This window comes from Gopherus flavomarginatus, chromosome 1, assembly GCF_025201925.1.
Source record: "Gopherus flavomarginatus isolate rGopFla2 chromosome 1, rGopFla2.mat.asm, whole genome shotgun sequence".
Lineage (NCBI taxonomy): Eukaryota > Metazoa > Chordata > Testudines > Testudinidae > Gopherus > Gopherus flavomarginatus.
Window position 1 is genome coordinate 324,506,984 of NC_066617.1, and position 27,629 is coordinate 324,534,612.

Sequence of the window (27,629 nt, forward strand, 5' to 3'; positions counted from 1 at the left end):
TCAAAGGGGGGAGCTATATTCAGAAACCAGGAAGGAAGCTCTGCAAACAGGCTTACTTTTGGGAAACTGCATTTGCAAAAGATGTTCTGCAGAACTGAGTCCTTGAGAGATCATGTGTGGTTTTCTGGAAATCCCTACTGAGCTGGCCTGCCAGGGTGTTCTGAAGATCAGAAAGGTGCAGAGCTACCAGTGTGATCTGGTGCAGAATGCAGCATTCCCATAGAAGTATGGCTTCCTGATAGAGTGGGGATGATCTTAGTATCCCTTGCCGGTTGATATAGCACATTGCTGTTGTAGCCCTTCTGCCTGGTGGAGCTGGCAGCAAGCAGGGCTTGGTTCAATATCTAGGGGTTCCTTTTCAACAATACAACTCAGAACCAGCTCAAGCCCCCACCCAGGAACCTGGGAAAATTACACACCACCCTTGGGCACATCTGAGAGGCTATACTTCCCCACTCACAAGCACAGAGTCTGAGTGTAGAAAAGAAACTTTTAATGAAAGGAGGGAAGTCACCTGACATTACTTAGGGAAAATGCCACAAGCTGCATTCATAATCATAAAACTGTGAGCAGGTCACCCACCCCAGAGTGCGTGGAGCTGTGTCTTCTGCTTCATGTTCTTGAGTTCTACAACCGAAAGTTCCTTTTCTGTGCCCCTCTCTGCTCCCTCATCACACCCCACTCACAGTAGATGTCCTTAGTCGGTGAGGACTCAGGGTTCAGAGGTGCATCTGCATGAGTTCACCTGCCACCCAGTGAAGAAGACACTTTGCTTGCTCTGCCATCTGAGCGCTTGCTCTAGCAGGCCACCTAGCCAGCCACCATTTCACTGGCTGCCTCGCCAGCCGCTCGTTGCTCTGCTGACCACTCCACCAGGCATCTGCTTGCGGCTCTGCTGGTTGCCCTTGCCAGCTGCCACCTGCCTTTCTGCTGTGACCTCTGCAGGTCAGTCTCTTGAGGTTTCACCCAGCTTTCAGTGATTGTCAGATCTTAGTGAGGGAACCTGAAGCAGGCTGGGCAGAAACGGTGTCCCATCACAAATGATTTCAGCTCTAGCAAGCACTTAACAAAACAAAACAACAAAACAAAAAATGTAGGTTCCTACTGGGGCCTACTTAGCTCTATCTTTGAACAGTGGGGAGGGGCAGGTTAACCCAGTTTCATTTTACTTTTAGCATCTGGTTTATTTAAAAAAAACCACAACACTCTGATGTCCTATGTGATTGACTGGTTACCTTATGTGCTAAAAGAAATTAATCTCTGTGCAGAGAGCAAGCACAAAGCCTACATGTTACATAAGTCCCACAGGACTTTAACTAGAACATACGTGGCACATAGAAAGTATGCTGACACTCTGCCCAGCAGTCTATCTGACCCATGGTGAGAAATATTAGCCAGAGTCACACCATGCAATGTACAGTGCAATCTCACTGAGGCAAAGTACTTTTGGAGACTCCTTCATCTATATCTATTCAATGTTACAGAGACAATAATTGGGAATTACTAGTATAATTGCCAAAAATCACTTTAGAGATTCTTTAGAAACTGAAGTGAGTGAAAGTATGGACACCATTTGGCAAATTAAAAAAAAATGCATGTGGCTTCTGGGTTAGTGCACATTAACTGAAGGATAAGACAAGAGGCGCCTAGCTATATGAGCTGTGACACCAGATTTTTGCCTGCTTGGCACTGCTTCATGGCAGTCCTGTACTGGCATGAATCACTTTTGCAGTATTTCTAGGGGAGTACACTGAAGTAGAAATTTGAAAGGACATATTGTCATCTGGTGATCCCTTCGGAAGTGGCCAATGGCAATCCTACACTTAGATGGCTACTGACTAAATGTAGTGGTTGCCTTTTTAAATTCAGGTTCCAACCTCTCATTACCTTCTGAATTGTACCTAATCTTGACCTTGAGAGTCAGTGCTGAAAAGTCACAGCTGCTCTGTCATTTTAGACTAGTTCTGCTTCCAATTTTCCTGATGACAATAGGATCACTCCTGCATGATCTCAAACCTTATAATACTGTCTAAAATATTTCAGAGTGTAAAGTTTAATGCCTACTCCAATTCATCTCTTCCTCCTCTCCCCCTCGCGCCACTTAGTGTCTGTAAGGACAAGTTAATTTAGTCTCTGCCATTCCATCAGGAATTAGGGCTTCATGGGGAGTGGGATGAATAATGAAAATGCCTCATTATTTTCAGCCCCAACACACCATGTGCTTGCACTGAAACCTTTACATGAAACTGAAATGATAAAAGCAACAGCTGTCATTTTATCTTACAGGAAGATGAATACAAAGATGGTAATGACAAAGACATTTCAAAATGAATCTCAAAAAGATTAACATAACTAATTCTGGTACTTTCAATTCTCATGCTCTTGCTGAGAAACCATCATTTGTAAATTAATTTATTTACTCAGCCTCCAAAAGTTATTTGTTTAAAAATCCAAGTCTAAGAGAGGAGGCATGACTTAGCGAATCATCTGGTCATACTATTGAAGTAGCCAAGTTTTTTCTGTCATTTTTGAAAACCAACCTCCTTTGATGTTTCTGCAGTAACTGCTTTAACTTCTCCTTAAAGAAAGTGGTGGTGGGAGTGTAGAGAACTGGGTTCAAGGCACCATTTATTGGCAGAATAAATATCACTATCCAGAAAGTGACAGTGCCTAGAAAAAAATCACAATGAAATGCAGAATTTAAGAAGATAATCAGCATTTTCTTTTGGTATGAAATACGTAGAAGCAACAACGTAGTGTATTTTAAACTCAACACCTTTTGCTGTATTGAATTTTTCAGAACTATAATATAAAATCATTTTTATAAGAAAAGGGCTTGAATACAACACTATCTATTGGGTTCTTTATTAAGCATAACATGGTTTCTAATGGAAGAGGGGAAAAGGCATAAAACTGAACATATTTCACAAAAGCTAGGTTGTTAACCTGTGTGCTACGGCTAACTACTCTCTTGTATATTTACTTGCTGTCTATTGAAATAAAGCCCTGATTTAGCAAAACACTTTAACGTGCTTAAGTCCATCTTTAGCCAGGACAGTACTTAAGCATGTGCTTAAATTCCATTGACTTCAATGGGACTTAATCAAATAACAGACATTACTAATACTAATACCGATACCTAGCTCTTAAAGTTAAACATGTGCTCAAGTGCTGTCCTGAATTGGGATGCTTTCCTGAACTAGGGCCTAAGACATGAGGGAAATAGGCCAGCTGGAACACATATATGAGAACCACAATTTGTTTTCAACCATCCAAGTTTAACCAGTTTTCCTACTGGGATACAAATCTTTTTCCAGGCAATCAGTTGGTTTCCTGACAGTCTGCGGTGTTTGCATTATGCCTTTCTTTGCTTCATGGTGAAAGCTATTTACCTGACTTTATGCAAAATGTGAGATGTCAGTTTTCTAGTAGTATAATGGAAAGGCAAGGTGCTTTTATTAAAGCATTATCTGTCAATAGTTGAATGGTTAGGGATCTGTCAGTGTTTGGAGTTCGAATTGGCTAAAAAAGCCTTGGCATACTTATATTTTCCAAGTGGGCAAACAACTGGACTTATTTTATGTATTGTGAGATTTTGTAGCCATCACAGTACAAGAGCTTTGTCACTATAATTCAGGTGAGTGCTCAGTTGCTTACTTGAATTTTGAGAGGGGCATGCCTTAGTTTGAATCTAATTTCTGAATGCAATGAAGTCAAATGTTTTGACAAATATTTAAATCCCGACAGCATAATCCTTAAATCCTTCTTCAGACAATACTCCTCCCAAAGTCAATGAGAGTTTTGCTTGAAGGAGCACTGGGCAAGCATTGCAGGGTTCAGACCTGTAGAAATATTTGAAACTTTAACCAAAGAAGAAATAAGAAATCACATTTTCAAACAGATGGCTGGATTTACCTGGAATAGGGAGAGGATTTTTATAACAAAGACAGAAATCCAGCAGATGGAGTCAGTGAATACTATAAACAAACAAACAAACCTGATTGGCTACAGCAACATCCACGTGAATGTTGCTTCTTACTTCTGATGTCTGAAGGGCAGTTTTTTGAATGGAGTAAAACATTCTGACATATGCAAACACTACTGGCTGGAGTTAGGGCCAGGGCCAGGGCCAGGAGCAGAGCTGGGTGGAGCCCATAAGGGCTGAACCAGACCCCAGCTGCACCCCCTGAACGTTCCTCTGTGCCCTCCTAGAGGTGTGCACCCCACAGTTTGGGGACCCTCTGATCTAGAGTAATTTTGCATCATCTGCAAACTGCCACCTCACATACATACATAGGAAGACGTGGTCCATTCTGTGAAGAGTGTAGAATCTAATTTTATACAAGACACAAGTGAGTGTAGCAAACAAAAGGAGGGAAAGAAGTAGGGGCAGGGATATAGCTAACAAGAATAACATAATCCAATTATGTAGTCACAACCAATTCTAGGGGCCAGCAAGCAGGGCAGTCAGTCTAGGCACCAATTTCCAGGGGGTGCCATATCGCTGTGCCACTTGTGAATTTTTTTGTTTTGTTTTGCTGCTCTATGGGGTGCAGAAAACTCTTTCTGCTCAGGCTGGCAAAGGCTTAGGACCTTTCCTGTACATAGCTGCACTGTATGCACAACATGATGGTTTCAAATCTTTTGAAACCTTTCCACTTTATAAATGAGTAAAATCAGGCATCCCCAACCACCATTCAACCTAGCCCTCACTGGGGATCATAAGGGATCAAACCAGCAAATTACAAAAAGAGATAACTTAGGTGCAGTATAATAGCAGTCATATAAGATTAACACAGCGAATCTGAGGAATCATTTCCCTAGCTAGGCTACAAATTGAACAGGGAATAAGCAGCCATAAAAAAAATAAATAAAAACTCTAGTATGAAATATACCCCACCATGCCAAAGACTGAGTATTAGTCAAACTCTTGGCACACTGTCTTCCCTCTGCCCCACATTCCCTAAGCAACATTCATACACTGCCAAAATATTTATATTTAACAATTATCCCCAATTTTTGACTCTTGGTCACTGTTCGCAGGTTTTCTTTTAGCAAAACAGGCAAAAAATAACTATAAACAAAAATATAGGGTTGATGTTTGTCCAGACTCACACTCCCCTCCTGAGTCACAAGTGTGAGGGCAAGAAACTTTCCACAGACTACGTCAAACTTTTATGTAGCAATCCCCTGTTCAGTTAAAAGGAAAAAGAAAAAAAAAAAAGCTTCAGGCAATGCCACTTGGCAGGTATGAGCTCGCAAAGAAGGCCTCGCCTCTTTTTTCGAAACCAGAACCAAAAAATGAATGATGGAAATCTTCTATGAAGAGGCATCCTGCTGAGAAACCCATTATACTTAGCACTGATTTGGGAAATACTGCATTTCCATGTTCATTGCAAATGTTCTGAGCTGTAAATATAAAAGGACACAGCAGTTGTTGGTGAGGGAAGATAACTCTCTTCTGTGTTCTTGCTACACTAAACTATTTTGGTTTGAGGCAGTTTTCCTGGAACTAAGAGAATGACCTTTTTGCGAGATCTTGAGCTCTTCCAAGGAGGTTTTAGTGCAAGCTCAGGCAAATGAAGAGATAATTTTTGTTTTTGTTTTAGGCCCCAGTTTAGCAAGATTCTAAAGCAGTGTGTAACATTAACCACATAAGTAGCCCTACTGGTTCGTATATGATACTTTAAGCACATGAGCAATGCACATATATAAATACTCTGCTGAATCAGAGCCTTAGTCATTTTTACTTGGGACTCACTAGTCTACAACCTTGGCTCAAGTAAGTATTATGTGAACAGTCTGTACTCATACAGAAAATCCCATTGACATACATGGGATGACTCTGTTGAGTAAGGACTATTTGCATGACCAGGGTTGCAGAAATAGGACCTGTTTTAGATACACTTTTATTTTTGCTGCATTCACAGTAGGACCGGCTCATTAAAATAGAAAAATTCAGAGGTCGCTGATTCACGTGTTTAAATTATTCCATCCACAAACACTGTTTGCAAATTTTGGGGTTTATTTTAGATTGTCCCCCCCAATCCCTTTTTAAAGTATCAAAAATCCAAGGAGGAGTGAATATTGTTTTCAGTGCTATTAAAATTCTTTTGTGGAAGATGATTTATTATAAATATTTTATTGATATTAAAATTTGACAATAATAAATTCATTATAAATACATTAATAAGACCTTGTTTGTTCTCAATTGCCTCCTGTGTAAGATCCTTCTCATTAACAACTATTTTCTGTCCTTTCATTGAACCCCTTTATTTAAAAAGTTATTGTTCCATAGTATGACAAATATTAACAAATATATGTATGTATTATAAACATAGGATGTGGTTACAGAAATCCAACCCGCCTCCCCAAGGGCCATGTGCTCCTCTCTTGCAGAAAAGAGCATGGAGGGAGCAGAGCTGCACATAAAGGTAGACAAGAAAATGTTTCAAAAGTTAGCACAGAATCATGCCAGCTGATACGCATGCAACTCCTACTTGTGGACTGTAAAGTGGACTTGGATAAAAATCCTTTTGTAGAGGAACACAGAGGATACCTCTCCATGGACAGGGCCCCCCATTACTGTGCAGGAATACTAAGGATACTTCTCTGGGGGAGTGGCCCCATGTTATTAGGAAAAGACAGGTAATAGTAATGGGGGATTTGATTATTAGCAATATAGATAGTTGGATGTGTGATGATTGGAAGAACTGCATGGTGAATTGTCTGCCAGGTGCAAAGATTGCAGACTTATCGAAACATCTAGACAGACTTATATGCAGTGCTGGGAGCAGACAGTGGCCATGGTATATTAGGTAGAAAGGTAGAGGAGAGGTCCTGGAGGCCAAATTTCGGCTGCAAGGTAAGTGATTAAAATTCAGGACCTCCTTGGTAGCATTCTGGAAAATGCTTCCAGTTCCCCATGCAGGGCCAATTATACAGGCAGAACTTCAGGGTCTCAATGTGTGGATGAGATGATAGTGTTCAGAGGATAGATTTAGGTTTATTAGGGACTGGAGAATCTTTTAGGAAAGGAGGAGTTTTTATAGGAAGGTTGGGCTCTACCTAAACTAAAATGGAACCGGATTGCTGGCATGTAAAATTAAAAAGGTCATAGAGGGATTTTTTAAGTCAGAACTGGGGGAAAGCTGACAGGTGCAGAGGAGCACATGGTTTGAACAGACACATCCCTTAGGGGAGGATTTATTAAAGGGGATAATCTATATCTTAATAAGAGGAGAGGATAGAAGTTGATAAAGTACAGGAAGGAACTGAAGAAAAAACAGTCAAACAGAAAGGAGTCCCATTCAATTACATCACATTAAGGCAGACACCTAAATAGTCACAAATTTTACAAATGCTAGAAATCTAAATACTAAGATGGGTGAACTTGAGTGCCTGGTATTAAATGAGGATATTGATATAATAGGCATTACAGAAACTTGCTGATACAATGTTTCTTAATGGGACACAGTAAGACTAGGGCACAAAATATATAGGAATGACTGAATAGGTTGCACTGGTGTGGGAGTGGCACTATATGTGAAATGAAATATAGAGTGAAATAGAGTAAAAATCTTGAATCAAACAGTACCACAGAATCTCTATGAATAGAAATCCCATGCTTGAATAACAAGAGTATAACAGCAGGAATATGCCACCGACCACCTGACCAGGATGGTGACTGTGACATACTCATGAAAATTACAGAGACTAAATAAACAGAAACCCCAATAAAAATGGGGGATTTCCACTATCCCCATATTGACTGAGTACATGTAACGTCAGGATGAGATGCAGAAATAAAATTTCTAGACTTCATTTATGACTGCTTCTTGGAGCAGCTAGTCCTAGAACCTACAAGGGGAGAGGCACTTCCTAAGTGGAGCACAGGTTCTGGATCAAGAGGTGAATATAGATGAACTGCTCAGTTATAGTGAGCATAATTTAATTAAATTTAACATCCTTATAAGTGAGGAAATACAGAAGAAACCCACCAGAGTAGCATTTAACTTCTTAAAGGGGAACTACACAAAAATGTGGAGGCTAGTTAAATGGAAATTAAAAGGAATGATCACAAGAGGAAAATGCCTGCAAGCTGCATGGAAAGTTTTTAACAACACCATAACAGAGGCTCAAACTATAAATATACCCCAAATAAAAAAACAACAGTAAGATGACTAAAAAAAAATGCCACAAGGGTTAAAAGTAAAAGTAAAGAGTAAAAGAGGCAGGTAGAGACAAAAAGACATCTTTGAAAATAGGAGATCAAATCCTACTGAGGAAAATAAAAAAGGAACATAGACACTGGCAAGTCAAGTGTAAAAGTATAAGCAGACAGGCCAAAAAGGAATTTGAAGAGCAACTAGCAAAAGACACAAAAACTAGCAGAAAAAAAATTTAAGTACTTCAGAAGCAGGAAGCCTGCTGAACAATCATTGGAACCACTGTAAAAATATATCTACTATACATGAGTTTGCTGTAGCCTGGAAATCAGTTTTTGAAGTGCAATAAAATAAACAAGTAATTAAGACATATGAAAATATTAAACTTACCAAGAAAAATCCCAAGAGAATACCCCTTGCCTCCAATTTCTTCATCCCAAAATGTGATATTGCTATTACAAATCCAATAAACCATATAGATACAAGGATTATTATTGTCTGATGCTTTCCTGGTCGGATATTACTGAAGGGAAAGACAATTACTAAATATTTTTCCAAAGTCAGATATGTCAACAACAAGACAGAGACCTCTGTAGAAAACATGGCCAGGAAACCCATGATATGACATGGTAAACTCTCCATCCACAGCACAGCATATTTTTTATTTTGTCCACGGTATTTAATGTCAAAGGCTCCAATGAGAACAACTACACACCCATCAGAAAATCAAAACCTATTTAAAAAGAAATTTTCACAGTTTATTAAAAATAGTAATTAAATTTAAAGATTTATATACTAAAAATGTTCTTAGAATTGGCCAGATCCTGGCTGACGTATGCAATAATGTAATTTAACCCAGGGTTTGTGACATTAGAATGAATTTGATGGAAGTGGCTAAAATAGGGTGACCAGATAGCAAGGTGAAAAATCGGGACGGGGTGTGGGGTAATAGGTACCTATATAAGAAAAAGACCCAAAAATCTGGACTGTCCCTATAAAATTGGGACATCTGGTCACCCTAGGCTGAGATCATGCCATGAGTGCTGGGTTATGGCACTGTGGTAAATCTATGAACTGCAGGTAACCGACACCTCTCATTTGAAAATCACATACAGATAGGGAGATGAAACTACAAGCTAGCACTACTGGAGTCAAAGCAGAATTCTCTTAGAATCAGATTCCATATCCTCTCTAGAGGCTAGAAGAGGGCAGCATCACACACTCACTTTATAAACGGAAACTAGTATAAATTGACTTTAAGGAAGTTGCACTTGTTTATAGCGTATCTAATTTTGGCCCTGTGTTAATATTGTTCAAATGCAGGCTCTTAATTCCAAATTATTGTTAGACAAAATATGGTGCATTAATTTGGAGTCAATATAACTTTCTGGCTAATTATGAAACATGGAATTTATAAACCACAGTGAAGTTTACTAGTTGCTAGTGCCAAAACTGAGAAGAATAAGACGGCATGGCACAATGCATGCAATAGCCAGTCTAGTACTGGTTAACCTTTCTGTTTTCTTGGATGTAAAATTAGCAGTAAAATTAATAAAGTGAAACCATTAGGCTGCATAGATTCTTCTTGACCATTTGAATTTAAGGGTTAAAAGCAACTTTCTGCTTATATTTAGAATATTGGAAAATGGGATAAAACAGAAAAGTTTATTAATATTTTGAAGTTAATGCATTGCTTATTATTTTATCTATAATATAAATGGTTGAATACTCAAATATACATAGTACAGGGGTCTGTCAGTTTGATTTAAAAATAATACCACTAATATATACTTACAACACAACATTTTGATAGACATGGTGTGCGTCTTGTTTTCAGCTCTGATAAATGATCTCATTCTGGTGACAAAAAGATTTCCAAAACAGGTAACACAAGCTATGGCCCAGACAAATACTCGCAGAACATTATTAGCCAAGAGGTTCTCAAAATGATGAAATCCCATATGTTAATGGTGTGCACATTCGCACGTGGAGTGCATAGGAACAATACCGAAACTTTCTGAAATAGCTGAAAGCAAAGAAATGAACATATAAAATTGCTGTTCAAGCATAGGTCAAAGTCACAGCTATGTATTAGATATGCAATTACACATAAAGACGTGAAAGAGAGAAAATTCTAACAACCAAAATTATGCCTATTGGTTTAAGTAGGAGGTGTAATGTGAATAGCATTTCGCATTAGTCAGTGTAACATGCAGCCAAGGTGTAGCCCTTGATCTGTGGCTGATATTAGAAGGCTTTTTGTCAGATCAGTTCAAAGCTGGTTTTGTTTTGAGAATGTGGCTACTTCGATCTGGTGAACCTAATGTATCCCTTTGCACTAATCCAATTCTGCTGCCTTTCTTTTCTTCATACTAGGTTGGCAAAGATGCAGATCTGTTACCATGTCTTGGCAGAAAAGATTTTGCCCAGACACTACTTTGCTGTCTGCATTAACAGACCGCTGGTGTGTGTGGACTGACTATAAGCTAATAGTTGACTTTTAAGGCCCTCAGCAGACTGGGTCTCATGTATGTTACCGAGTTTCTGACAATTCTAACTTCTTAGGCCAGATGGAATGTGGTTTCTGAGGAAGGCCTTTTCTGCAGAACGGTGTGTGCAGAAAAGCTCATTCCCAATCTATGCTAAAAATAATAGTAAGTTTAAAACTATTGACATTAGGGCTGTCGATTAATCGCAGTTAACTCATGCGATTAACTCAAAAAATTAATGGTGATTAAAAAAATTAATGGTGATTAATAGCACTGTTAAACAATAGAATGCCAATTGAAATTTATTAAATATTTTTGGATGTTCTTCTACATTTTCAAATATATTGATTTCTATTACAACACAGAGTACAGAGTGCTCACTTTATATTATATTTTATTACAAATATTTGCACTGTAAAAATGATAAAAGAAATAGTATATTTCAATTCACCTCATACAAATACTGAAGTGCAATCTCTTTATCATGAAAGTGTAACTTACAAATATAGATTTTTTTTGTTACATAACTGCACTCAAAAATAAAACAATGTAAAACTTTAGCACCTACAAGTCAACTCAGTCCTACTTCTTCTTCAGCGAGTCACAAGTTTGTTTAAATTTACGGAAGATACTGCTGACTGCTTCTTACTTACAACGTCACCTGAAAATGAGAACATTGGTGCTCGCATAGCACTTCTGTAGCTGATGCTGCAAGGTATTTACATGTCAGATACACTAAACATTCATATACCCCTTCATACTTTGGCCGCCATTCCAGAGGACATGCTTCCATGCTGATGATGCTCATTAAAAAAATAATGTGTTAATTAAATTTGTGACAACTCCGTGAGGGAGAATTGTATGTCTCCTGTTCTGTTTTACCTGCATTCTCCCGTATATTTCATGTTATTGCAGTGTTGGATAATGACCCAGCACGTGTTCATTTTAAGAACACTTTCACAGCAGATTTGGCAAAATGCAAAGAAGGTACCAATGTGAGATTTCTAAGGATAGATACAGCACTTGACCCAAGGTTTAAGAATCTGAAGTGCCTTCCAAAATCTGAGAGGTACAGGAGAATGCTTTCAGATGTCTTAAAAGAGCAACACTCCGATGCGGAAACTACAGAACTCAAACCACCAAAAAAGAAAATTAACCTTCTGCTGGTGGCATCTGACTCAGATGGTGAAAATGAACATGTGTCTGTCCACTCTGCTTTGGATCGTTATTGAGTGGAACCCGTCATGAGCTTGGATGTGTGTATTCTGGAACGGTAGTTGAAGCATGAAAGTATGAATCTTTAGTGCATCTGGCACGTAAATGTCTTGCGATGCCATCTACAACAGTGCCATGTAAATGCCCGTTCTCACTTTCAGGTGACATTGTAAACAAGACATGGGCAGCATTATCTCCAGCAAATTGTAACCAAACTTTATTGTCTGAGCGATTGCCTGAACAAGAAGTAGGACTGAGTGGACTTGTAGGTTCTAAAGTTTTACATTGTTTTATATTTGAATGCAGTAATTTTTTGTACATAATTCAACATTAATATTGTGAATCATGCAGAATCATAATAATACTCTTACCACCAACAGCAAACAAAGTCTCTAATCATCTAACCCTTAGTCAAGCAAATAGTTCCTCTGTTTTCAGTGGAACTACTAGCATGAATAAGAGTTGCAGGACTGGGCATAAAGGCCCTAATACATCAAAGCACTTAAGCATATGCTAAATTTTAAGCATGTTAGGTCCCATTGACTTCAGTGAGATTTAAATATTTGGTTAAGCACTTTGCGAAATGCTTTAGGCACATGCTTGAAGTTAAGCCTGTGCTTAAGCGCTTTGCTGAGTTAGGGGCCTATAGGGCAGTAACAAAATATTGGCATAAAAATCAAATTCCAAAATCAAACATTTTATCTGTGTTTGTATCCATCTGTAATCGTAAAACTTCCCACTCTATTTGTGAAATGATGCACATGGATAATAAATTGTTAATGAATATCAAATGTATAAAAACATGAAAGATACAAATATGCAACAAAATTAAAATGGGAAAATATTCATGAGAAGACACTAATTTTCTGAAATTATTGTGAAATGTATGAAAGTTGCTATGCCAAATGACAGCATGTAGGTGTGGCCCAGCCGTTTAGTGGGTGGGTCTGCCAATCATACAGAAATCAATTTAAGTTTCACACTTTGAGGGCATGGGAGAACTGGGAAAATTATGAAGCTTTCGGTTTTCAAGAAGAGGTGAGGGATGTCAGACAGAATACAATTTGAGCTCTAGAAACAAAGCAAAGAACACTGCACACTTGCTGCAGACTGCTTACATTGTATGACACGGTACAGAGGTAGCAAATGTGAATATTATGAGGGAGCCACAAAAGAAAAAAAAGGGTAGCCGAGAATGAAGTGCTAGAGCAAAAGATTAAAGATGTTCAGTTAGAGTGGGATTGACCCTATAGTTACTGCCTTGAAGAGGAGAGAGACCTTGTGGCATGTGTCCTGGCAGGGGTCAATGAGGTGAGAGAAAACATGATCCCTAAGCTGGGGTCCTCTTTCTCAAAAACAGGGGGGAAAAAGTGTTTTGTAGTTCAGAGGCATCCAATAGTACAGTGTTTCCCAAACTTGGGACGTCTCTTGTTTAGGGAAAGCCCCTGTCGGGATGGGCTGGTTTGTTTACCTGTTGCATCCACAGGACCAGCCGATCGCGGCTCCCACTGGCCGTGGTTCACCGCTCCAGGCCAATAGGAGCTGCTGGAAGCGGCGCGGGCTGACGGATGTGCTGGCTGCAGCTTCCAGCAGCTCCCATTGGCCTGGAGTGACTAATCGCAGCCAGTAGGAGCCGCAATCGGCCGGACCCGTGGACGCGGCAGGTAAACAAACCGGCCCGGCCCGCCAGGGACTTTCTCTAAACCAGTGGCGTCCAAGTTTGGGAAACACTGCAATAATACTACAAGCTATGACATGTTATGAAGCTATGGAGACAAGACAGTAGAGGAAAATCGTCAAGTGAAACTGTCTGCACAAACATATATAGCTCTTCCCCCAGCCAAAATATATGTACTCTTTGCATACAGTAAATTTTTGGGTAACTCTACCTCTCTTATGATGTTAAGCACTTGAAGAGCTATTCTGCTTCTCAGAAGTATGTGTAACTCCAAGTAATCAGGCAGAAATCCCTCCCTCATGTCATAAAAGAAGTTATTGTGCGGGGAACAGAGGGTGATGCCCTATGGAAATATGAATTACATGGAGAAATGTATTTTTCTTTATTTTATGCATATAAAATGATATATTTAATATTTTTTGCAGAAACAGGACTCCTTTGTAACAAATATTTTAGTATTTAATAATATGGAAAGACTTAATAATCAGAGCTACTTTGTACATTCGTATAAGTTAAAGAAATGTCACCATGATGTCTGCTATTTTCCATACATACATGTAGGAAAGGTTCCTCAGGGGCTGAAAAATTCTTGAATTTATATTTGAAATCTCTATAGTTTCCAGGTCTCTGGAAAAGAAGTAAATTTCGTTATCTATAAACAAACTTTAAAATAGTTTTATTTTAGTTATCACGTCCTGAATTACACGAACAAGTGTATATCCCAAATCACAGGGTAATAAGTAGCCTGTGCACAATGCACTGTATGCTATTTCAACAAGACTACTCTTAGTATTTCTTTCATCACAGTCAGCTTGTTTATGGAAGAGTATAGAATCATAGAAATGGATAGGACTGAAGCTACCTTGATGTCATCAAGTCCAGGCTCCTGTGCTAAATTGTCTAGTAAACCTAGACCATCCCTGACAGGTGTTTGTCCAACCTGTTCTTAAAAACCTCCAATTAAGAGGATCCTACAACCTCCCTTGGAAGCCTATTCCAGAGCTTAACTACCCTTATAGTTAGAAAGATTTTCCTAATATCTTACCTAACTCTCTCTTGCTGCATATTAAACCTATTACTTCTTGTCCTACCTTCAGTGGACGTGGAGGACAATTGATCATAGCCTCTCTAATAAAATAAAACACTTAACAAATTTGAAGACTATTCTCAAGTCCCCCCTCAGTCTTCTTTTCTCAAGACTAGACATGCCCAGTGTTTTTAACCTTTCCTCATAGGATAGGTTTTTTAAAATCTTTTATCATTTTCATTACTTTCCTCTGGGTTCTCTGCAATTTGCTTACATCTTTCCTAAACATAGCACCCAGAACTGGACACAGTACTCTAGCTCAGGCCTCACCTATGCCAAGTAGAGCAGGACAATTACTTCCCATCTCTGACATACGACTTTCTTGTTAACACACCTCAGAATGATATTAGCCGTTATCACAACTCATCACATTGTTGATTTACATTCAAGTTGTTATCCAATATAACCCCCAGATCCTTTTCAGCAGTGCTACCACCTAGCCTGTTATTTCCCATTTTGCAGTTGTACATTTGACTTTTCCTTCTTAAGTGTAGTACTTTGCTCTTGTCTTTATTGAATTTCATCTTGTTGATTTCAGACCAATTCTGCAATTTGTCAAGGTCATTTTGAATTCTAATCCTGACCTTCAAAGTGCTTGCAACCCCTCCCAGCTTGGGGTCATCCACAAATTCTGTAATCATATTCTCCATTCCATTATCCAAGCCATTAAAGAAAATATAGTACTGGACCCAGGACTGATCCCTGCAAAGCCACAGTAGATACACCCTCCCAGTCTGATAGCAAACCATTATTAAGTATGCTTTGAACATGATCTTTCAACCAGTTGTGCACCCACCTCATAGTAATTTAATCTAGACCACATTTCCCAGAGTTTGCTTATGAGAATGTCATGGGGGACTGTGTCAAAAGCCTTTACTAAAAATCAAGATATATCATGTCTACTGCTTCTTCCCCATCCACTGGGCCAGTAACCCTACCAAAGAAGGAAATTAGGTTGGCTTGGCAGGATTTGTTCTCGACAAATTCCATGCTGGCTATTCCTTATAACCCTATTATCCACTAGATGCTTACATATCTATTGCTTAATAATTTGTTCCAATATTTTTCCAAGTATTGAAGTTAGGCTAACTGATCTATCATATTCCAGGTCCTTTTTGTTCCCCTTTTTAGAGACAGGCACTATGTTTGCCCTTCTCCAGTCCCAGAGGATTTCACCCATCCTCCAGGCGTTCTCAAAGATAATTGCTAACAGTTCTGAGATTTTTTCAGCTAGTTCCTTAAGTATCTTCAGATGAATTTCATCAGTCCCTGCTGACTTGAATACATCTAACATCTAAATATTCTTTAACCTGTTCTTTTCCTATTATGGCTTGCTTTCTTTCCCTCTTGTTAAGTGTGTTCAGTAGCTGGTCTCCTTTAACCTTTTTAGTGAAGACTGAAGCAAAATAGCCATTAAACACCTCAGCCTTCTTGATGTCATCTGTTAAGGGGTCACCTTTCCCACTAAGTAAAGGAAAGTGTAGTTCTTCTGTCTTTTTCTTGCTCCTAACGTATTTAAAGAGCCTCTTCTGATTGCCTTTTATGTCCCTTGTTAGGCGTAACTCATTTTGCACCTTAGCCTTTCTGATTTGTCCTCACAAGCTTGTATGTTTTGTTTATACTCCTCCTTAGCAATTTGTCCACATTTTCATATTTTGTAGGATTCCTTTTTGATTTTCAGGTCATTAAAGAAAGCGCTTGATGGTGCCATATTGGACTATTTACTATTTCCATATGTCATATATAATATATGTTTTGTCTCCACTCATCTGGGATTCACTAATTTAAGTGTCCAATGATATGAGATCTCAGTCTCAAAGAACTATGATTTCCTGGCTGATTATTAGGGTTATTGTGCTTTGAAATCCTTAAAGAATACAACATGTTTATAAACAAATGAAGGGAGTCCAATAGAATATTGTAAATATGCCAGATATCCAATTCTTTATGGCACTACTTTCAGCAAATTATAACAGAAAACATTTTAAGGATACCAAAAATGTAAAAAAAGCAAAACAAACAAAAAACAAAAAAGACAACCTCCCCTTGCTGTCCCCAAAATATACAAAAGTCTTTGAGTCCAAACAGTCTGAAATGATTTAGAAAATGTAGTTTCTGCCTTGCTTTGGAAACTACTGTTCAAAAGACTGTACACTCACAAAGAGTGTATAGTTCAAATAACTACAGATGTAAAGCTTGTTAGATCAGTCAAAACTTAGTGTATTGATTAGATTTTAAATAAATGCCCCAGTTCAGTGATTTCTATATTCATCACCATGTTCAGGTTCCCTGCTGATATCTTAAAGGAATCCATTTTTGAAAGACACATTATAGTTAACAATAGCATATAGCAGTGTGACAGATTTATAAAAAGAACAGGAGCTGAGGCCACCGGATCATTAGGGGAGGAGATGAAGGAGCACACCAAGTGACTAAATTGCAAAGCTTTATTAATAAAATAACAGCAGTGAGTGCAGGGTGCTCCCCATGTCACTCAGAGGAAGGAAGAAAGCGTTAGTGCCCATGCCCTAACCCACTTTCATACTCACACACGCACAACCCAAGGCTGGCCAAGGCTGGGTATAACGTAAGAAGAAGAGGAAGAAGGGTAGATAGGAGTTCTGTCCTGTGCACAGGCCATCTAGGGTCCACTGTTGATCTCTGACTTGCTTTGGCTCTCAGGAGGGTTTTTAAGTCCTGGGTTCTTTTGGGGGCATTTCGTTCAGGGACCTCTGTCCCCCGTGCTCTTTGTCCCAGTCTAAATCAGCTTTCTGCGGCTTCCTCCACTTTCCCAAAACACACCAGCTTTGAGACTTTGTTTTCCCCCTCACTGGCCTTCATTGTCTCACTAGTTTTCACAGCCTCTGCAGTCCTGCTTAGCTTAGTTTTCCTTTCTCACGGCTGATCAGAGTTGGAATCTAGTTTCCAGTCTTTCTTGTCTGGTAGCTGAGAGTCGGTTGTGTGCAGTGGCCTTGGGCTGAAGTCAGCCTCTTATCTTTGGACCTAGCTGGAGCACTGAGTTAACCCATTCCCTTCTCTCTCCCTCCTTGTTCGGCCTCTTGAAACCTGCAAAGGAACCTTTCATTCCACACTCACACCTTTAACCCTTCCTGAAATACTTTGCAATGCCTGCAATAGCATTAGCAACATACTGTGCTGATCGGCCTCCAAGGGGACTCCCTGAGGGAGGAGGCCATTGAGTTGTGACAGCAGTCACACATTCATGCTCTAAATTTTGTGTACTAATTTTGTTAATTTTTATAGAGAAAAACATGTAATTGGACCTGGTTAACTTGCATCTTTTAGCAACTTCATCTTAATTGGGATTTAAAAAATTAGGATTAATAAATCAAACTTGTACCTGTGCATGACAATAAGTACCTGATTTATCTGTATGCCTTGATGCCATTGGGAGACGTACATGCACGGATAACCAGGTATAGATTAACCATACCTACCTGTATTCTATTAACATAAATTTCAGTCCAATTGACAATAAATTATAAATTTAGCTTGTTATAGATTGATGTTTATCATATGAATATACTTGTCTACTGCAACCAAAAAGGATGCAGAAATTCTGCCATATATTTCATGTTAAGGCAGTATGTGGGTAAAACCAGAGCAGGAGACATACGATTGTCCCCCAAGGAGTTAAAACACAAATTTAATTAGCACTTTTTTTTTTAACAAGCGTCATCAGTATGTCCTCTGAAATGGTTGCCAAAGCATGAAGGGGCATCTGAATGTTTAGCATGTCTGGCACATAAATAGTTTGCAATGTTGACTACAAAAGTGCCATGCAAACACCTGTTCACTTTCAGGTGACACTGTAAATAAGAAGCGGGCAGTATTATCTCCCGTAAATGCAAACAAACTTGTTTTTCTTAGCAATCGACTGAACAAGAAGCAGGACTGAGTGGGTTTGTAGACTCTAAGATTCACATTGTTTTATTTTTGAGTGCAGCTATGTAACAAAAAAAAATCTACATTTGTAAATTGCACTTTCACGATAAAGAGAACACATCACAGTACTCGTTAGAGGTGAATTGAAAAATACTATTTATTTTGTTTATCTTTTTTACAGTGCAAATATTTGTAATAAAAATATAAAGTGAGCACAGCACACTTTGTATTCTATGTTGTAATTGAAATCAATATATTTGAAAATGTAGAAAAACATCCACAAATATTTATAATAAATTTAAATTGGTATTCTATTATTGTTTACCAGTGCGATTAAAACTGTGATTGAGATTAATTTTTTAAATTGAGTTAGTATGTTTTGAGTTAATTGCTTGAGTCAACTGCAATTTACTTTCAGCATATATACTCATTCATATTTCAAAAGAGTTCTCTGTGTTCCTAATGCTATCCTGCTTCTGCAGTCTCTTCCAGGACTGGAAGATTTATAGGAACAGTTACACTCGCTATATTTGTTCTGTGAATGATCATGAAATGAAGCACTGAAATGTACTTAAAATAATCCAAACAGAAAAACCCTTCTGATTCAGACACCATCCTCACTTCGGGTCACAGCACAATGCAGGCTTTGAACATCAATGATTTTCATGGTAAGGCAAGATAGGGGACGGTATCAAAAGATGATGCATAGGAGAGCTACTAAGAACAGTTTGTGGTTAGTACCAACTTCTATCTGAAATGATCAGAGCCTTTTGAAGTAAAGAATTGCCTTTTTTGCTCAGCAGAGCATTTTGAACATTCAGACAGATGTAAGAGGTTTTCCTCTTCATTAACAAAAATAGAATAACTAGAATCTCAACCATACAAAATTAATGTTTAACTTTCCATTTCTGCAGATTACTGGAAAAAGCCCAAATAGTACATCAATGTGATGGTAATAATTTTAAAGTTGTACTATATTCTTGTGTTTCACCTGCAAACATGAGGAGTCTGTAATAAGTATTTTTGGCAAGAACGTGACATGTAGAAGGGAATCACAGATTGAGCATACAAGGGCAGACCTTGACCCTAAGTAGGGGGAAACAGAAAATCTTTTGAATTCAAACTTTTATAGTGTCCCTATTTTATAAAATATGATTGCTATGAATTACCTCTATTGAAATCATAGCAATCTGAAAGAAAGCTTTACAGAGGAATAAATTGCAGCAAACATTCTGGAACATAAGACCTACCATACTGGGTCAGACCATTGGTCCATCTAGCCCAGGATTCTCTCTGATAGGAGCTAGTACTAGAGTTTCAGGGGAAGTATACAGAACAATTTGGAGAGATCGACCTCTGTGTATTCCTCCTGGCTTCTGGCAGTCAGAGATTTAAGGTCACCCTGAGTCTGGGGTTACATCCCTGAACATTTTGACTAATAGCTATTGATGGAGCTATCTCTCCAAGAACATATCTAGCTCTTTCTTTAACCTAATTATAGTTTTGGCCATCATAAAATCCCATGGCAATGAGTTCCACAGGTTAATTGCGCACTGTGTGAAAAAGTACTTCCTCTTGTTCGCATTAAACCTGCTGCCTATTTATTTCATTGTGTATTGTGGGAAAGGGTACAAAAATTTCTCTGTTCATTTTTTCCACACCATTCATGATTTTGTAGACCTTGCATCTCCCCTTTATCATCTCTTTTCTAAGCTGAACAGCCCTAATCATCTTAGTCTCTCCTCATATTGAAGCCATTCCATATCCTTAACCAGGGCTGGATTTCCAATTAGGCACAGTAGCACATGCATAAAGGGGCCGGCATTCTAAGGGGGTTGCCAAATATGTGATTTTCTAGCCCAGTTGGACTATTTTTAGCTGACAGTTCCAGGATTTTTTAGCAGTTAAGAGTTGTGGTATTTTGGTCTGTTTTGCTGCCCTGCTGCCACTGGCCACACTGTAGGGAGTTCCTGAGAAGGAGCCTCCTGATATGACCCATCCCCTGCTGACAAGCCACACACACCACTTGTCTCACGTCGTGCCCCCTCCCCTTAGGTAATGTTTGCAGCATGCCAGAATTCTTGTCAAAGTGATGAAGAATTTTTTTTTCCCTGCAGAAAATGTGGTGTGGTTCCACCTTTTGCCCACCAGAGGCCACTGTGGCACCAGAACAGATTGAGTTGGTTGAGACTGACTGGTCTGATGGGTGCAGGTCTGGCCTTACCATGAGAACTGAGGCGGCCGCCTGAGGTTCCGGACTGTGGTGGGGAGGGGCACCACTAGGACACAGAGTGTAGAAAATTGTGTCTGCTGTGGGTGCATATGTATTTTCTCTGCTCTAGATGCACAGAGATGGTGGAGTGCTGTGCTGGAGGAAGAAGGGCACAAAAGGCATAACAGGCAGGCAGGAGAAAAGGTGAGAGGGAATAACAGAAAGCAGCAGGAGCTGCAGGGAGAGAGAGGAGGAGGAACCTCTTATGTACCTCTCTAGCACCCCCAGGAGCCTGGACTGATTAACACTAGCTTCTCAGGGACCTTCCTGTTTCCTGCTGCTTCACTGAACCCACTTGAGGAGAACAAGCAGTCAACTGAAGTAGTAGGAGCCAGTTAGACCCTTAAGACGCTGATAGCTTCCCTCACTCAGGCCCTGCTACCAGCCTGCTTATTTGTCCCCTTCAACTGAGTGTTGAGAGCCCCTATAGCTGGCACAGAACAGCAGTCATGAGTGAAAGGAGAAAACGCCCCTCTGGGGCAGCACTCAGAAAAAGAAAGAAATCAAAGGAAGCTTTTCTGTCTCAGCAGGAAGGCGCTCTCCTGAGATACATAGCCACAAATGTTCACGGTGAGCCTTCCGGCCCCAGTAAGGATGTGAGTGGTGAGGAAATGCCTGATCTTCCAGTTAGTCAGAGTGCAGGTGACCTGGCAGCTACTGCAGCATCCATATCTCCATCTCAAATGGATGTAACTATGCACATTCCTGAAGAAAAGTGTAGATCAGAGAAGAGTATGTTGGAGACGCAAGAAACAGCTGCTGCTGAGTTTAGTTACTTAAGTCTAGATATCCAGGACTGTGGACCCACTTGAGCAGTAGCTCGAGGGACTTCCTTGTACTGCATGGGCCACAGCAAGTGAAAAACTTCATGTTCTCCAAAGACAATGAAAATGGAAGTTTCCATTCAACACATTACTGGTGTGAAATCCACAATGGTGACAAAGTGGAGAGGCCATGGCTTATGTACTCAAAAACCCAGAATGCTGCATACTGTTTTTGTTGCAAACTCTTCCAGTCTAATGTTCCAGCAACACTGGGTTCTACAGGAACAAAGGATTGGAAAAATCTGGCTAGAAATCTGGCATAGCATGAAAAGGCAGCAAATCACCAGAGAGGATTCCATAGGTGGAAAGAGCTTGAGACGAGACTAAGATTAAAGGCCACCATAGATGATCAGCATCAAGAGAAGATTGCATCAGAGTCTCTTTACTGGCAAAATGTTCTGAAACATTCATTGCTATTGTGAGAATGCTTGCTACCCAAACCTGTTAAGATAAGTTCCTGTCTGCATCCTAAAAGACTTGCCCATACCGGTATTGCCCTGGCCTCTTCCTTTGTCAGTCAGTGTTAAAGGCATTCTGAACTATATGCATTTCCTCACCTTTTGGGGGCGAAGCCAGACTTTCAGGCACCTGCTCCCCTACTTGGTGTAAACTTTGCTTGTACCAATCAGAAACGAACACACACAGTTTTTGGGCCCCGTCCCCTATGACACTTCTATGATGTCATAGTGGGTATTTTAGGCCATGTGCAGGCAGAAGAGGAGAAAGAAAAACGAATCCTGTGTACCTTTTACACACCTGTAACCGAGCCTGATCACCTCGAAGCCTCTCTCAACTCACGTGTTTTAAGCAGAGTTTCTACGTTTGCCGGTCGTTATGAGTTGGTTTGTATTCGTAAGTATTGGTTATTACTAAATGCTGCATCCGTGTTTATAAATATTGTTTACTGCATCTTTGTTTATAAATATTGTTTAATAGTAAATACTTTAGCCATTGTATGTTTTAAGTTCCATTAACCCTATTAGCTAATCATACGCTGCTCCCCTACCCCTTGTAACTATCCCCAATAAAACTTTTAATTAATTAATTTTAGTTGTGTGCGTGCCTGCAGTTTGCATCTTGACCCAGACCCTCCTTGCATCCCTTACCTATACAGTATTGCCACATGCAGCCTGGTAAATAACAGCTCTGCATTTTTCTTTCGCCCCTAAAAGTACGTGGCAATCTACAAAACCTAGCACTGCGTGGCACTTCAGATCAGCTGTATGTGCCAAACAATGGAAACTTCCTTAAAATTGTGGCGCTGATGGCTGAGTTTGATGCTGTACTCCAGGAGCATCTAAGAGTCACCACCCAAGAAATGTACACACACAACTACCTTGTGTCATAAACAGATAGTTAAGGGTTAATATCTCTTTTACCTGTAAAGGGTTAAGAAGCTCAGCAAACCTGGCTGACAGCTGACCAGAGGACCAATAAGGGGACAAGATACTTTCAAATCTTGGTGGAGGGAAGTCTTTGTTTATGCTCTTTGTTTTGGGGGTTGTTCATTCTTGGGACTAAGAGGGACTAGACGTCAATCCAGGCTCTCCAAATCTTTCTGAATCAGTCTCTCATGTTTCAGAATTGTAAGTAACAGCCAGACAAGGCGGATTAGTTTTATTTTTGATTTCTCAACTTGTAAATGTCCTTTTCTGCTGAGAGGATTTTACCTCTGTTTGCTGTAACTTTGAATCTAAGGCTAGAGGGGGCTCCTCTGGGCTATACGAATTTGATTACCCTGTAAATTATTTTCCATCCTGATTTTACAGAGATGATTTTTACCTTTCTTCTTTAATTAAAAGCTTTCTAAGAACCTGATTGATTTTTCCTTGTTTTAAGATCCAAGGGGTTTGGATCTGGACTAACCAGGGATTGGTGGGGGAAAGGAGGGGAGATGGTTAATTTCTCCTTGCTTTAAGATCCAAGGGGTTTGGATCTGGACTAACCAGAGATTGGTGGGGGAAAGGAGGGGAGATGGTTAATTTCTCCTTGCTTTAAGATCCAAGGGGTTTGGATCTGTGTTCACCAGGGAATTGGTGAAGTCCCTCAAGGCCATCCAGGGAGGGGGGAGTTTTGGGGGGACAGGAAGTGCTCCAGACACTGACTTCTGGATGGTGGCAGTGTACCAGATATAAGCTAGTAATTAAGCTTAGAAGTGTCCATGCAGGTCCCCACATTTGTACCGTAAAGTTCAGAGTGGGGAAGGAACCTTGACACCTTAGAAAAACAATTCAAAATGAGATAAAAAAAGTTACTTGCAACAAAAGTCAAACAGAAGTTTGTGGTAGATCTGAAGTCAGCAAGATATTACTCTGTTATTCTGGACTGCACACCTGACATCAGCCATATGGAACAAATGACTTTAATGGTGCATTTTGTAATAACAACAGAACCTAGTGAAAAAGTCCCTGAACTGGTGACTATCAGAAAGCATTTTCTAGAATTTATTGACATTGATGATACTACAGGAGCTGGTATGACAAATGTGCTTCTTAAAAAGCTGGAAGATACAGGAAGTGCGATAGCTGACATGAGAAGTCAGGGCTACGATAATGGTGCCAACATGAGAGGAAAGAACAGAGGAGTGCAGACACGGATCTGAGAGTTAAACCCTCGAGCTTTTTTTTGTCCCATGCAGTTCTCATTAATTGAACTTGGTGATCAGTGATACAGCATCAACTTCTAGTGAGGCTGCTGAATTTTTTAATGTAATTCAAAACATCTATGTATTTTTCTCTGCATCAACTCATCAATGGCAAATTTTGATGCAACATCTGGCAACATGCTCCGACACTGAAACCAGTGAGTGCCACATGATGGGAAAGTCGAGCGGAGGCGATAAAGCCTATCAAACACCAGACTGGGAAGATAGATGATGCCATAGTTGCCATTGTGGAGGATAATGCTATGACAGGAACTGTTTGTGGGAGAACAGTGGCAGGGGGAAATGGAATCACCAGAAACATACATGTAACGCTTCTGCCCCTCTGAGTTGGCAACAACAAGGACCGGATTCAGTATCCAGGGGTTCCATTTTAATAACACCATGCATAACCGGCTTGAGCCCCCACCCAGTGACCAGGGACACTTACATACCACACCCTCCTGGGCGCCTCTAGGAGGCAATACTTCCCATCTCGCAAGCACGGAGTCTGAGTGTAGCAAAATCCTTTTAATAAAGGAAGGAAACAACGTGGCATCCAACACAAACCATAAACAAAACCCACCTCCAAGTACATCTGGCAATGTCCTTTTCCCCTTAGGGTCTTAAGTCCAATTACCCCAAAGTCCAACAACCCAAAAGTCTGTGGTCATTGCCACCCCAGAATTCAAGAGTTTATCTGCAGAGTTTTACTTCCCCAGCCTGGGTGGAAATGGGGAGGCAGTCCACAGAGGATGTTAAGGGGCACCTTACGTGGGCCAGGGCCAACTGCTCCGCCTTTCCGTGGAGTTCTGCAGCAGCCTTCACCATGACCCGCTCCACCACACCAGCTGTGCCATTCTTCCAGCTGTCCCTGCAAACCACTTCACTCTGCACACTGTTCCATGGGCTGCTCCAACACACTGCAAACTGCTCCGCTCTGCCAGCCGCTTAACGATAGGTCTTCAGGCTCCCCCACTGGTTAACACAGCACTCAGTGATTTCAGCTCTTAGTAGGGGAGCCCTGGTGCACCATTGGCCCAACATGAATTCAGCTCAGTAGTCCCTAGATGGACTCCTAATGGAATCAAAATTAGCTCTACTCTTTAACATTGGAGAGAGGAGGATGTGCAATTGGTGTTCCAGGCCCTCAAAAGGGGCCCATACTATCAGGTACACACACCAGTCCCCAACCTCTCTCCATTCATGGAGTTTTGGAACCCATGTCCCATGTTTAGCAAGTACCACCCAACTGAGGTTGAATCATCTCTGTCACAAAGCAGTCCCACAGCTCCCCATTCATACAACCAGGGTGACAAACTTTTTTTCCCTCCTGCCCCAATAACAAAGAAATTGGGAAGCCCAGAGCTGTTAAAATAACCATCCCAGTCTGCTGTGGGCTTATGCTAAGTGGAGGGTGGATGCCAATGCAAATACTCGAAATCTCTTTCCACACTCTTTGGGCTTGTCTACATCACAAAGTTGCAGCGCTGGTGAGGGGGTTGCAGTGCTGCAACTTAGGAGGTGTACACATCTGCAGGGCATCACCAGCGCTGCAACTCCCTGTTTGCAGCGCTGGCCGTACTCCCGTTTAGTCTCGGGTGTAGAGGATCCAGCGCTGGTGATCCAGCGCTGGTAATCAAGTGTAGACACTTACCAGCGCTTTTCTTGACCTCCGTGGAATAAGCAGGTATCCCAGCATACCTGAGGAAGCCTCTCTGGTAATCAAGCAGGTATCCTTCCCCGCGGTGTGCTCCGGTGTTCTCCGAATCCCCCCCCCAAGCGGGTCTCCTTCCCCGGTTTGCTCTCGCGTTCCCCGAATCCCTGAGCAAGCAGGTCTCCTTCCCTGCGGTTTGCTCTCGCGTTCCCCGAACCCCCGAGCAAGCAGGTTTTCTTTCCCTGCAGTTTGCAGGGGGGTTCGGGGAACGCGAGAGCAAACCGCGGGGAAGCAGGTCTCCTTCCCCGGTTTGCTCTCGCGTTCCCCGAACCCCCGAGCAAGCAGGTCTCCTTCCCTGCGGTTTGCTCTCGCATTCCCCGAACCCCCCTTGAAGCCGCCCAACAGCGCTGCAGTGTGGCCACATCTAACACCACTTGCAGCGCTGGTTGCTGTAAGTGTGGCCACTCTGCAGCGGTGGCCCTATACAGCTGTATTAATACAGCTGTAACAACCAGGGCTGCAAAATTGTAGATGTAGACATACCCTTTGAAATTTTTGAAATTCTTTCCATACTCCCTACAATTCACCACCAGATGTCAGGGTAGCACTCATCCTGACTCTGCTTACATACATAACTACAAATTTCTGTGTGGCTTAGTGTTGTGGCATGACATACTGTTCGAAATAAATGTTGTAAGCAAGAGAATCCAAGGTGCTGACCTTGCTATATCTGGAGCAATGGAACAACTGAACAAAGCAAAGTCATACCTACAGTCTTACCAGTCAGATAAGGGATTTCAAAACGTTCTGAAGAGTGCACAGAAGGTGGTAGAGGAACTTTACACTGAAGCTATTTTCCCACTCATTCAAGAACACAAGGGTCACCGAAGAAGGAGACATTTTGATTACGAGACACGGGATAATCCCATAAGAAACCCCAAACAACAATTCAAACTTGAATTCTTTAACCAGGTGCTAGATTGTGCAATATAGTCTGTTGAAGAACGTTTTATGCAGCTCAAGGAACACAGCAGTATATTTGGGATGTTTTATGATATTCCAAAACTCCTCACTATACCTGCAGAAGACCTACACCAGCAATGCAGGGCACTAGAGACAGCGTTGACACATGATGACAAGCGTGCTATTGATGCGAGTGATTTAGGTGATGAACTGAAAGCCCTTTCAAGATACATTTCAGCAGGATCAACTCCAAAGGCTGTTCTGGAATATATGTGAACAAATAAGATGACCACCCTCTTTCTAAATGCTTTTGTTGCTCTGTGCATCCTTCTAACACTCATAGACTCATAGGTCAGAAGGGACCAATATGATCATCTAGTCTGACCTCCTGCACAAGGCAGGCCACAGGACCCTACCCATCCACTTTTATACAACCCCTAATCCAGGACTGAGTTATTGAAATCCTCAAAACTGGTTTGAAGACCTCAAACTGCAGAGAATCCACCAGCAAGCGACCCATGCCCCACGCTGCAGAGGAAGGCAAAAAACCTCCAGAGCCCCTGCCAATCCGCCCTGGAGGAAAATTCCTTCCCGACCCCAAATATGGCGATCAGCTAAACCCTGAGCATGTGGGCAAGACTCAGCAGCCAGCACCCAAGAAGGAATTCTCTGCAGTAACTCAGTTCCCATCCCATCCAACATCTCCCCGCAGACCATTGAGCAGACTTA

At 40.8% G+C, this 27,629-nt stretch overlaps 1 protein-coding gene across 1 annotated transcript in view; it reads right to left on the bottom strand.

The window, feature by feature from the left end:
- Positions 1–2,434: 2,434 nt before the first annotated feature.
- Positions 2,435–27,629, bottom strand: part of RXFP2 (relaxin family peptide receptor 2) — a 44,695-nt gene continuing 19,500 nt past the window's right edge. Inside the window, 10 exon segments of the mRNA XM_050937901.1 lie at positions 2,435–2,670; positions 3,900–3,999; positions 4,001–4,101; positions 7,474–7,482; positions 8,538–8,618; positions 8,621–8,869; positions 8,872–8,901; positions 9,964–10,114; positions 10,116–10,194; positions 14,106–14,202. Of these exon segments, the coding sequence (XP_050793858.1) occupies positions 2,435–2,670; positions 3,900–3,999; positions 4,001–4,101; positions 7,474–7,482; positions 8,538–8,618; positions 8,621–8,869; positions 8,872–8,901; positions 9,964–10,114; positions 10,116–10,194; positions 14,106–14,202 (1,133 nt within the window).